The sequence below is a fragment of the Colletes latitarsis genome, chromosome 3 (genome assembly GCF_051014445.1).
Source record: "Colletes latitarsis isolate SP2378_abdomen chromosome 3, iyColLati1, whole genome shotgun sequence".
Classification (NCBI taxonomy): domain Eukaryota; kingdom Metazoa; phylum Arthropoda; class Insecta; order Hymenoptera; family Colletidae; genus Colletes; species Colletes latitarsis.
In genome coordinates this window covers 34,866,252-34,880,272 of record NC_135136.1, presented here as the reverse complement: position 1 = coordinate 34,880,272, position 14,021 = coordinate 34,866,252, and the positions used below count along the sequence as shown (strand labels likewise).

The window sequence follows — 14,021 nt, the reverse complement described above, 5'->3', positions numbered from 1 at the left end:
AAGATAAATCAGATAATAAAAGGCGAACGCGAATGATTAATATCGCAAGATGATATCTCTGATGGACTTTTCACACATTTTGACAAGTCTATCGCGAACGAAAAGTTTTGTAATGACGTCTTTAAAAGTAGTGTAAAAGACAAGACTCGACTAAACTATTATTAAACTTAATCTATAATGATACAGGGCAGTAAGAGTAAATGAGTGACACGCGTACCAATTTTAGCACGTGATAAGATTGCATTGACAGGCTAATGGTAGCAATTAAAAGAAATAGGAAGAAAGAAATGTCAAATATATAAAGTAAGAATAATTAGAATAAGATCTCAAAATAACATTTTCCCTTGAGTAGAATAAATTCTGAAGCTTTGATTACTGGTTTCCTAGAACGCTCTGTGGAATACCGTTTCGTGAAATTGCAGTTAGTTACAGCAGACTCCTTTCGATTCGATGGACAAACAGCGATCATCGCGAGGCGGTTTCTGTTAATTCAGTATTTTATCGCGTTTGTTGCGTGTCAGGCGTACAACGTTCAACACATTCGTCTTCGAACGTAATAGTTTACGATGCAAAATGTTCGCATTGTTAACGAGTCTCTGGCCGCGACACGATACTAAATCAAGGAAGTAAATCGGCGTACGCGATGTCTGCTACCGTGCATACACGCCGCGTGTGTATCGTCGGGCGGATATAAAACTTTCAGCGTTCGACCGCGCCAGAATCGAGAGATTTACTGAATCCCCGGCAGCAATAAATTGTAATCTGCATCCCTTTCTTGCAACGCTGTTAGGTAACCAGATAGTTTACGAAATTGCTGCGAAGCAACGAGGAAAAACTGCCTTTGCTAGAGATATTATCCACTTCTATGGGTTCTTTTATAGACAGAAGCTTATTGTAGTTCCGCGCATTCTGTTGCTAAAATATCGTTGCGACACGATCCTTATCGAACCAGTTGCTTTCTGTTTCGCTGGCTGGTCAATCCTCTGCAATCGGTAATAAGAGCCTCTCCAGCTATTCTCAGCGCGAATAATTTGTCATACGATAATCCAAACGGAGAAAATCTAAATTCATCTGCTACTTCGTCTCGAAAATAAAATTTTGTAAAATAGATGTTTCAATTTAATATCTATGAACGTTGTTACTCTGAGAAATTTTACGAAGGATAATCGTCTTATAACGTTGCAAATTTTCAGAATTTCATCGCAACTCTGTGAGTGGAGACTCAAGGTTCGAGAAAATGTTAGAAGGGAAATAATCGATTAGATTTTACCTCCAAAGTAGGCAGTCACGTTAAGGAAAGCCGCAGAAAATAGGGTAATTATTGAATATTGCGTTTCCAGTTAGCCGCAGTCTGCGTTTCTCGCGATCCGGAACCATTCGACTTCCTTACGCGGCTTAAAAATCAGCGAAATCGCGCGCGGACCATCGACGACGGCATCGAAACCGCCCGTTCCGACCATATCAAATGGCCCACGATCCGCGAGAGAAATTTCTTTAACGATCCCGACGATCGGTCCGTACTTTTCGCGGAAACGTTGCGAAACGCGTCGTTCCGTGCGACCAATTTGCATACTCCTCCGGAGAAATGCCGGCGATTTCGACGAATTCTGCGGCGACTCGAGTTAACAAACGACCCAATACGAAATTCACGGGATGCCTGAAAACCATATTTGTCTGCTCGATTCGCGAATTACGGTTCATTCGGCACGACAAGTTTACCGATTCTATTAATATACGCGAAATTTCGCGACGTTAATAAGCGTGTAAATTATTTTCCGTAGTGGAATTTTGCACTATCGAGTTTCGAAAAGCGTGATACAATTTTACTTCAATTTATTACGTTATTCTTAATAAGTTTTCCTTTGTTATTTATTCTCGAAGTAAAATAATTATTACTTGATTATATTAATCTTTTTATAATTATAATATTGTGTAGAATTTTCCAAGATCCTTTATCGAATTATTATTATAATTTTAGAGTATCTAATTTATAATACTGATTGAACTTCATTTTTAAAATATATAGTAGTTGCTTAAAATATTATGAGTTTTCGTCGTGGTACCTTTCAAGAATTAATTTATTAAAAGTTAGATAAAACTAGCCTCGCCACTCTCGCTCTCACGGGTACGGGGGCTTGTTACAAAATTCATCTTGTGCTTCGGACGTGTAAAAGCTTCCCGGGGCATGTTCGCGGCTCGAAAGCTCTCTAAGTAAGGTTGTCTAGCAAAAAGTTCGCATACCGAGCGAGCGGCATAATTCATCCGAGAAGAATTTTTACGTCACGATGCACGTTCGGCGCATGGTCGTAAATAATGCACGCCTATGCCAGTCGCAGACGAGGCCGACCGCCTGGCGTGCGACCGGATAGAATGGTGAATTATAATACTATAACCCTTTATGTATAGTGTCCATAGTTGTGCAGGGTAGTTAAATATTGAAAAGCAATTCTTGCATCGGCTCGTTCCCTCGTTCCATTCGACTCCCACACCGAGGCGGAGATCAAAAATCAACGTAATTGAAAACGCGATTGCGCGCTAGTAGAGTATACAAGGTGTTCTCGCAAAAACAGAACGTCTCGTTCCACTTCTAAAATTCCATTGTTCTTAAAATTTCAGAAAACAAAAATAATTTTGTGAGCCAAGTAGGATACTAAAACCGATATTCACCGATACTTTTTGCAAATTACATTTTTCTATATTATTATTATTGTTATTGTTGTTAAATATCTATTATATACGAGATTTTAGTGACTATCTTCATATTGAAGTAAAATTTTATCCAACTTTAGCCTGTCGAAAACTGACTAAAATGTCTGACCAAGTACGCGTCACTACTCCTTCCTGGACTGATCTTTTCTCTTTCATGACTACTTGACATATCTTCAAATCTATAAAAACAAATGAATTACACATGCAAAATTATTCTATATGTAATAATACGTGAACCTCTTACTTATCTCTGTAACAAATACGTTAATTAAAAGTAAAAGTAAAATAATAAGTAGAACATCATGTGTTTGGTCCAACCAACAGAATATACAACCGAATCTTCTGTTTTTCTGTTTTTTTAAGGCAGGAACAGGTTCAAAAATATTATTTATTTAACTACAATTAGAATTTATTTAAAAATGCATCCATCCAAATTGAATATTCTGAATATAAATAAATAATTGTTACGTCAAAAATCACGTCGAATAAAAGTGAATTTCGGCAATTTCCAATCTGACAAAAGGGTTCATCGAGTCTTGGCTTCCGAAGAAGTTTCTATTAATATAAAGAGCGTTGCAACATTATGGTCGACGAATATGGCGAGACAAGTGCACGAAGTTTCAGAAATTCATCGAGAGAACGTTAGCACAGATCAACATTCTCGTTTAGCGGTCGCCCGTGCAGTCGCAAGCGCGTTTCTGATTCAGAATGCTACGCAATCCGAAATTCCAGCGTGGCTGATTTTTTCCGTGCACGTGCTCGCGATTTTTCGCGCGACGAAAACCGGTTCGCGGCCGATTCGCGCGCGGAAAATTGATCTGGTGTTGCCTATTTATTTGCACCACTGCTCGACGGAAATAATTTTCCAACGTTCCAAGCTGATACTTTATCGACACAACTGCAGCATTTTTTTTGGACAATTTTATTCCCAAACACGAAATAACTCTTTACTATTTTTTTATAAATATTTATTATCCATCGTTTGTTCGTAAGAAATCGTTGAATACAAACGATGCTTTCAATCGTGTTAAAAACAATATACAAGAAATCGATGAAACGAATTAAAGTAATATTTGCAAGGATGGTTATAAGTCGTCGATGCGTTTTGTACAAATTTTAGCGAGGAAAAACTGGTCGAAAGACCGTGCAAAACCGATGTTCTTTTCCCTGTGTCATGTCATATGGCATGTTGAAAGTTTAGCTTCTGTAATTTAACGAGGGTGATTTTCGACCTCGAACAGCTGCTGGACAAAAACACAGCACAGATCGAAGAAAACTTGCATCGTATTAACGGGATTTCAGACGAGAGAAAGTGGTTTCCACGTGAACTTGTAATCACTCAGTCGAATTGTTGTACGATAGTGCCGGACCTCACATAGCGACTTTGAGCAAGGACACATTGTTGCAACTTGACTGGAATTTTTATCGCACCTAGTGTATTTACTGGACATCGTATCTCCAGGCTACTACTTGTTTTGATCGATGTAACACGCCTTGTTTGACAAATACTTTAGAAATGTCGTTCCAGTGAAATGACTTTATCCCAAGCGAAGACCAAATTTTCTATCAAACTGGCTTCTCTAATTTGTTTGAAAGATAGGACAAGATGCTAATCAGTGACAAGAATTATATTGATAAATGCATTGCTTCAAAATGGATTTGATACAAATTAGTGGATCATTTGTATGAACATCTAATATCAAGGGCATAATTTCTTTAAAAAAATTTAAAAGGAAACAAAGGTTACATTCTTCCTATAGGGTATATGAGTACTTCTATAATTTACTATATTTTCTCCCATTACAATTGTGAATACAGATTACATTTATATAAGTTATATTAAAATAGTTCTGAATCACTTTTAAAATGATATAAAAATGAACTAAAATAGTGCACATAACAGAAAAGGTCCAAGAATTTAATCTGTCAATTACAATTAACAACTTCCAATTATGTTTTCAATTGCACGACATTTTATTCAGCAAATAAAGTCTTCTGGACACGAAATTATAAAAATAGAATAACACTCGATATAAATAATATTACCAAAAAATGAAAACGATATAAAATTAAAGAGTATTATATATACATCGATGAAGAATTGTACATAAATAATATACAAACCGTAGAAGTAAGGAAAGAAAGTACATTTTAGAGAAGTAGTTCAGTTTTCGGAATGTAGTAATAATTGTTTCGGTAATTAAATAAATTCTGCCCGGCGCTGCTACCTTGATACGGAGATTCGCGTGAATTCGAGCAATTACTTCCAGTCAGTGAATCGCATACTTTCATAGCAAAACGAGCGAGCGCGATCGAGATAAGTGAGCGTTTTTTAGATCTACGTACGCGCTACCCGATTCGGTGGGGCGTTTTAACCGTGGTCATTTTTCCTTTTAAATCTGGAAGTAAACACGGATTACGGGTTTTATGCGTGTCATGAGAAATGGGCGAAAACATTTGAAACTTTTTGTTCGTTTCTACTTTCTTCGAATACTCGTTGAAACGTGTTGAAACGTGTTGAAACGTTGGCGTCTGGGCAATCAATCTTACATTGTATGCGTAACGCTTCTATCGTACGTGTAACGTCCAGCGAACAGTTGTAGTTATATAATTTATGGTCATCGAGTTCTCGAATACTAGATCATGCATTTTCACTGAGTAAATGCGGCAGTATATCTTCTGTCCACGTGTAATTGCCCAATTTTGTTACACTATATTTTATAGTCACTCCGTACTATTTCTTGTGTTTTGTTTTACCACAACGTTTAGAAGAAATGAAAGATTTTTCTTGCACCTGCTTCCTCCACCGTGTTATGTCATTTGTTCACAATTGTAGAATTCCTGCATAATTTCACCTGCATCTAGTTATAACAAAGTTATATAGATATTATTTTTGGCAGGTTTCCTTTTCTGTTCGATACTTAATACTTCCATACAATTCTTTTCTATTGAAATAAATATATTCACAGTGTGTATATCATAAATAATATTACATTGTGAAATAAAGCTTGTACACATGTATTATAAATATAACTCTCATTGTATGGAAGTTTTATTAGATGAAAATTAAAAACGAAATTTTTTTAGTACACGATATAGAGGGTAATGAACCTAAATAGACCACTAAAGATTCTTGTTTGAATGGTGGAATAAAGAGTTAGGCATTTCGTTAAAAAATTCCAAGATTTATCTCTTTAAAAAAGCCAAGGTAACTTCGTAATATATTCTCCATTATACGACACAATTTTTAATATAAATTAGTTGATTCAAGAGCTATTTGGGGTGGTAGGGTTAAGTGGTCTCCTCGAATAATGAGAAATTGTGTTTGCTACGATCAGTAATGGTACTTGTGTTACAATTTACCAATTGAAGAATTGTTTTTTTTACTAACAGATGTAAGTGTCGATCAGACACCAGCTTCTTCTTTCTGGACTCCGACTCTGAAGACGGGCAATATCTTCACCGACGACACGAATTTCTTCCCCTCCGGTCACGGACTGGTACAAACTCATCCAAATGCAAATGTATTCCGAAGCGGTTTCGGTGGAATTGATAACCTCGGTAGCAGAGGGGCCACCGTCAGACCACCGAGAATGAGACCCTTGGACTATAGCGAGCGTGCAACCGCTGAACTTCGTCGTAATCCTGCACTTTCTTCGCCAGACGAGTGTGCCAGAGCCTGTAGGGAGAACGAACCACCCAGGATATGCTACTACCACTTTACCCTTGAATATTACACCGTTCTCGGAGCGTGAGTATTTCGCATTCGTAGTCATCAAAGCGTATAAATTTTAGAAATATCGAATTCAACGTTTGACCTTTTTATAAAGGTTAAAATTAATCGTAAGATTCGATTCTCTATTGCATGAATTTTATTTTAGCCTACAAGAAACGTATTGCAAAGAAAAAAAGTTATCTCAAATTAAAAATAACCAATCACCTGACTGGTTGAACGATTTATATTTTTTTGTATAAAAGCGGATAAAGTTTGGTATCAATTTCTGGGTAGCTTTCGATGTAATTAGGAAATGTATAGCAAATATGAAAGGAGAGAATCTTCAATTTTACTTGAGGAGTTTGTTACTCTAAAATTAGTAGGATATTAAAAGTAGTTAAATTTTAGACGCGTGCAATTCCGAAATTACTGAAGTTTTCTTCATGGTTAAGCCGCCATTAGAAACGGCAAACCTTCCCCTTTAAAATGGTTTTTGATTTATGGCGATCGGACTTTCCATTTTGTAGATATCGTAATTTATATGAAGGAGAAATTTTTAAGTTTCCTGCATTCCACGCTCTCCGTCTTACGCAAGCCTATTAATGCGTATTAAAAATAGTAAAACTTTAGATGCGTGCAGTTCTGAAACTATTAGTGTTTCATCAATTATTAAACTATTGTTAGAAGCGGCAAAGCCTCCCCTTTAAAATGGCTTTTCGTTTTTGTCGATCGGACTTTCCGTTTTCGAGATATCGTAATTTATGTAAATAGGTAATTTTTAGAAAATCCTCTTATGGCGCTTCCCGTGTTACGGTAGACTACTAACGCGCATTAAATTACTAAAAACTTTAATTACCTGCAGTTTCGAAATGATTAGCATTTTCTCCATGATCGAGCCACCGTTAGCAACGGCAAAGCCTCCCCTTTAAAATGGCTTTTGGTTTTTGTCGATCGGACTTTCCGTTTTCGAGATATCGTAATTTATGTAAAAGGGTATTTTTCTTAATTTGACTATCGCTGTCTTCGTCTGACGCGTCGCGCTGGACCTCTTTGTCTCGTACGTGACTCGTGGCCGAGTGACCTAGAGACGGGCGTAGTATTTCCAAGAATTTACTACGCACTGTTTACTATTTTCTTGAATGAACTCGCGCGCGCACAACAAACCGTAAACAAATCCTATCTCCGAAACTAACCATCCGATCGACTTGAAACTAAAATCGCTATATCTCCGGAACTAATAAAGCTATCGACTCGTACGAACGCTCATTTTAAAGGGCTTTTCATCCCCTATCCGATGAGTATACTTACTACTATAATTTATGCTATCTTCTATGTTTATTTTGACATTTACTTTGACATTCGACTTCAAACAAAAATTGTCATATCTCCGGAACTAATTACGCTATCGACTTGAAACAAATTTCATTTTAAAGGGGGTTTCATCCTCTATCCGATGAACATAATGACTATTCTAATTTATGCTACCTTCTATGTTTATTTTGATATTTACTTTGACATTACATACCCAAGTAAGTTTCAGCAGTTTCTATCGATTATATAACTAGTGTGCGATAAAACTGAATTATAAATTATTTATTTAATTGAAGATGAATCTATATTCGTATACAGGATGTTTGCATAATTACTAGTCCACATTTCTCGTAAATAATGGTTTGGAAATTTAATTTTGAAGAAACATTCGGAGATTTTAAAGCTCTGATTAACAATTATTTCCTCCGATCGACAGTGCCTGTCAAATTTGCACCCCCAACGCGACCAACGTTGTCTGGAGCGACTGCCAGTGCGTGTTGGCGGATGGTGTGGAAAGAGGTATTCTAGCAGCGAACAGAATGGTACCTGGACCTAGTATCCAAGTCTGTCAAGGCGACAAGGTCGTGGTCGACGTGGAGAATCATATCGAAGGAATGGAAGTGACCATTCACTGGCACGGTATCTGGCAAAGGGGAACTCAGTATTACGACGGCGCGCCATTTGTCACGCAATGTCCCATTCAAGAGGGTAGCACGTTCAGGTAATCCAATAACAATCTTACCGTATGAAAGTAATCGAAATAAATTGATTCCTCGTTTTCCCTCGGTACAATCTTGTTTCTCTCGCGTACGAGTAATTTACGACGTCGTTGAGGTTATTGTAGGCTTAACGTTCGTCATGTGTTTGAACGCAGGTATCAATGGATGGCCGAGAACGAAGGTACACATTTCTGGCACGCTCATACCGGATTGCAGAAAATAGATGGTCTTTATGGAAGTATCGTGATTCGTCAACCACCGAGCAAAGATCCTAACAGCCACCTTTACGACTACGATTTGACTACTCATGTCATTCTACTCAGCGATTGGTTCCACGAGAACGCGGCTGAACGTTTCCCCGGTCGTCTTGCTGTTAACACTGGACAAGCGCCTGAGAGCGTCCTGATCAACGGAAAAGGACAATTCAGGGTATAAAACATGGCTAATTTTCTTTACTTTATCATCATCCTCTTTTCTCTGTCATAAAAGAGCGGATTTCAACATTAATTAGTAATTGCGAATCATACGTTCCTGTTGGAACGCGTAGAACGTTAGGTGCAGACGTTAAATAATTCCAGAGATATAAATATCTAAATTTGCATACACACCTTAGGTTCTACCTTGTGTACATTTACCTCTTCTATCGAGCTCGCCGTGACGCAAGTGCAAAACCGAGCAATTATTCGGTGCACTTTTTCAGAGAAGCATGTCAAGTTACGTAACGGTAATTAATGATATTTACATAATTGAAGTGCTCGGGAAACAGGCACGTGCCACACGAGAATACTACATGCAGGAAGATAAATATTTTACGAAAAATAACAATTTCCTCTTGGCTCCAAAATTCATTTTATCTTTTATTACATTTCGCTTTCTTTGTTCTTCAATTATTAAGCGTCTACACTTAATATTCTACACATTCCAAATTATTTTTATCTTTTATTATCGAAACCGTGTTAAAGTGGAGGACAAGCTGTAAGAAACTTTACGATCGGAAACTAGAGTCAGCACATTTAAAGTTCCAATTGTCGACATCTTGGGTTTCAATTTCTCCGCTCAGAAATTATTCTCGAAACGCAATAAACAATGCCAGTGTCCAATATCTTGTTTCTGGCGTCCGTAGGATCCCAACACCGGTTTCATGACGAATACACCCCTGGAGGTCTACACCATAACACCCGGTCGTCGTTATCGTTTTCGAATGATCAATTCCTTCGGATCGGTGTGTCCATCTCAGATTACAATCGAAGGTCACTCTTTGACAGTGGTCGCCACGGACGGAGAGGCGGTGCAACCAGTCGGCGTGGACACCATTATTTCGTTCTCCGGTAAATCTTCTTTTCCCGCCAGTGATTTTTATTGCCCGTTCCGCGGGAGGGAAAGTGCGAAATAAAAGGTGTTTTTAATTGTTCGTCGTAAAAGTGAAACCGTGATTTACAGGCGAACGATACGACTTCGTTATAAACGCGGATCAACCGGTCGGCGCTTATTGGATACAAGTTCGCGCGCTTGGCGAGTGTGGTATTCCCCGGGCGCAACAGTTGGCCATACTGCGTTACGCTCGTGGCCCTTACCAACCTACCACCACCGCGCCAACCTACGATTTCGGTCTTCCACAGGGTGTTGTAAGTACAGAAATCGCGAAACGCGTCTCAATTTCGATTCACAATTGGAAAGAAGATTCACCGAGTCTGGTCAATTTTTTAAATTATTTACATCATCTTGGTCTTTTTCAGGATTTTTATCGTTTATATAATATTACGATACATTTAATTTATGCTTCTATGTTCGATCCATACGTTCGAGGAGCTGTGAAGGGTCGATAACTTCATAACTTTTATAGAATTACTTCAGATCTGTTTATTTAATTCGATTACAAAAGAAATTTACGAAATTTGATTACTCTTGTAATTCCTAATAGTAATTTTTGCTATTTTCGTCTTCAGGTGGGTGTATTCCCAATTAGTAATTTCTATTAATTATTTTTGCAAATATTTCGAATTGTATATCCGAGAACTGGTCACTTTTGTGATCTATAAAAATAGCTTTCGTGATTCTAACGTATCCCTGCGCGCAGGTATTTATTAATCGTTGCAAGATTCTGTAATATCTTTTAAATTCCCTTGATTTCAATCCGACTGCTCGGGAAACCGATATAACTGGAAATGAAATTAGCTATTTCTAATCCCTTTCGTAATTTCTAGAACCTGCAAAGCGATTAACAGAGAATGTCGTAAGCATAAATAGAATCTCTAGCAGCTTCTGCTTGCACTCTACCTGTAAATAACGCAAAAACTAGAGCACTTCATTGCCAATAGTAGATGAAAGAAACGTATCACCATGAAATTTCGCGTTTAGGTTCTGAATCCTCTGGACGCCATATGCAGTCGCGATCGAGTAGACGCGATTTGCGTGAACCAGCTGAAGAATGCTCGCCAGGTCGACCAAGGAATTCTCCAGCAGCGTCCAGACGTGAAAATATTCTTGCCATTCCGTTTCCTCTTCTACAGGCCAGAAGAAGTCTTCCAGCCTCAGACGTATAATCGATTCTTGGGTAAGAACCGGTGATTTCAAAATGTTGGATCGTCAGAGCGTAGCTTCTTTTTGTTACGCCTGGTGCAACGCGTCCATTGATCGCCAATTTAATCTGCTAAATTCAGAATTAAACGGTTCTCGGACGCTCTATGGAAAGCGTTTGACATTTCGCCGTGTGCTTACAGTGGCACCGACCGGAGACCACGTAATTTCTCTCGTCGATGAAATCTCGTTCACGTTTCCGCCGGCGCCTCCGCTCTCGCAAATCGACGACATCCCGCCTGAACAGTTCTGCAACGGGGACAACAGGCCCGCCGACTGCGGCGCCAACTGCATGTGCACCCACCAGGTTGATATCCCGCACAACGCAGTCGTCGAAGTGGTCCTCGTCGACGAAGGTACGAACAAACTCTCTCTAATCAACTTTAACGCTACATTTACAGACATTGATTCCACAGATCTTTATAGAAACTCTTTACGTCGATTTTTCTTTCAATTTGGAAGCTTTCGTACAGTTATATTAATTAAATTCAACATAAATACCTGATAAATAATAGTTAGATTCATGTAACTTTAAATATGGAATCATTAATTCAGTCAAATTGAGGTTTTAAGTAAATCTAGTATTAGGAGAGTGTTTTGGTCTAGGAATACAATTTTTAAATCTTGTTAGTTTTTAAAAGGAAAACGTAATACGTATTTATTATTTTTTCGAGTGAAAATAATGAAAACTATACTTCTTGAAGTTCTTCGAGAAATCTAAAAACAATGTGGGGAAAGTATCTTCGTTGGGAGGAGTGTAGTTATGGCACGAAATAGGGTGCAGTCTCCATAAATAAAAAAATGGTGTCTCTTGAGATTCAAACCACAGACGAGATATACGAGTAGACCATTCACCTTATAGACTTTCGTGGCCCAATCTGACTGCCATACCTGAAAATTCGGAGGTGATTTTAACAATACTCTAGAATCTTTGATGAATCAATGAGAATCAAAGCTAACCTAGTGAAGAAGCTCTATATTTATGATGACCTATGCAAGGCGGATCGCAGCCAATTCGCTAATATTACTTAGTTTTTAATTAATAATTGCATTACCCAGCTAAGGGTGATACGATTATTAATTAAACGCTAAATAATATTACCCAGGTCTCACCACGTGGAGGTTTCTGCGAATGAAGACCCAAAGGGAGATAAATGGAATCCAAGTTCCATCGATCTCCCTTTCGCAATTTTACAATCTGAATGACTAAACTAAGAAGATAGAAAGAACCAAAGTTCCTCCGATCTTCTAGTTTAGTTGTGCCAAGTAATTATTTCGTTTAAAAAGAAGGATGAAGCTAAATTGTGGGATACGCGACGCGACGCGATGCTGAACCGTACAGCAGATCTTCGGATCGAATCGACACTGCCTTTGATAGATCGATTCCTATAGGAAAGCGGATACTCCACGAAATGGAAGGTATGCGTTTCCGCAGGAAACGGATACTCCACACCTTCCAACGAAGTACCATTTTCCCAGGATTGAGCTACCAAGGGAAGGCAATTGGACCTTTCAGACCACTGCACGGCCGATCACGTATTTCGTTCGACGAAACAGCGGTGATCGAATCAAGAAACGAAAGAACGAGAGAACGTGAAGCTAAGTTAATAATTGCTTGGTATCGCGGCCTTAAAAATATAATTAATGAAGTCCCTCGATGTCCTTGCGTTGTCGTGTCACGATGTCCAGTGATGTCCCACGATGATGGAGGCCTGTAAGTAAGCTGAAACAAACTAAAAGCGGCTGCATTTGCGATTAGTTAAGCAGTTAAATATAATAAATTGGGAACCACGAAGCTCTGTAATAAAATGAATGGACCGATCGATGTCCCACGATGATGGAGGCCTGTAAGTAAGCTGAAACGAACTAAAAAAGGCTGCATTTATGATTAGTTAAACGATTGAATATAATACATTGGAAGATATGAAGACCTCGAATAAAATAAATGAACCCAGATAAATCAGTGACGTAAAAGTAGACATGCACAGAAGCACAACATATAGAACAAGCAACATTAGAGACATGAATAAAATAAGGCAGCAAACACATTCATAAACAAGGAACCAGAAGTGAAATATGTAAGGGGACCAGACAAATCAAAGCAAGGCGAAACGATACATTCAAGCCCAACAGACATTTGAATGCCAAGAAATAAGTGAGAAATGGAAGATAGACATATCACTCGCCACTGTGTCGATGGTGGTCAGTGAAAGAGATTTGTATGTACAATATGGAATATGCATCGAACAAACCAAACAAGGAACAAATAGTGAAATATGAAAGGAGTCTAGAGAAATAAAACCGAGACGAATCCCCATATTCAAGCCCAACAGGCGTAATGGTCGGTGAAACAAATTTGTATGTGAAATGTAAAATATGTACCAAACAAATCAAGTCAGTAAGGAGGCCAAATATACAAAATCGGGACGAATCGACACATTCAAGGCCAGCAGGCGTGTAAATTTCGGAACAGAAATAGTAAACGTGAGATTCTGATATAACTCACTACTGGTCAACAATGGTCAGTATTGGTGAGTACTGGTCAACAATTCTCACGAGTTCTCAAGGGTGGTGAGTCGTGGTCAGTCGTGGTCACTACTGGTCAGTACTGGTCAGTATTGGTCCCCAGAGCTCGCCAGTGGTCAGTAGTGGTCAGTAGAAGTGGAGTGCAGCCCCACGACGTTTCGCCACGTCCGCTAGCCTAGAGGAGAAAGGGAGAGCATGTCACCGGCAGTGTAACTTCTCCGTAGGCAGTAGAGTGAGAGGGGTGGGGAAGACCGTCCTTGACCACGTCACCAATCAATTAACAAGGAACCGTTTCTTCGACCGAAAAATGAATATTCTATGCAAAATGGTATTAAAAACAATTATTTGTCCAACACCTGCTATCCAGCATTATTTTAACTATAACCTGATGTTAATTAATAATTGTTGCAAATAATAGGAATGAAAATATGGTCAAATTCGAGGAGTCGTACGTTTGTTTGAAC

The 14,021-nt window shown here is 38.6% G+C and overlaps 1 protein-coding gene across 1 annotated transcript in view; it reads left to right on the top strand.

Moving 5' to 3' along the window:
- The window catches only part of LOC143340239 (uncharacterized), a 61,990-nt gene that overhangs the window by 46,306 nt on the left and 1,663 nt on the right, over positions 1-14,021 (top strand). Inside the window, exons 2-8 of the mRNA XM_076761957.1 lie at positions 6,103-6,460; positions 8,172-8,456; positions 8,610-8,883; positions 9,578-9,782; positions 9,895-10,079; positions 10,813-11,008; positions 11,175-11,387. Coding sequence (XP_076618072.1) covers positions 6,103-6,460; positions 8,172-8,456; positions 8,610-8,883; positions 9,578-9,782; positions 9,895-10,079; positions 10,813-11,008; positions 11,175-11,387 — 1,716 coding nt within the window. The remainder of the gene's footprint in view (positions 1-6,102; positions 6,461-8,171; positions 8,457-8,609; positions 8,884-9,577; positions 9,783-9,894; positions 10,080-10,812; positions 11,009-11,174; positions 11,388-14,021) is intronic.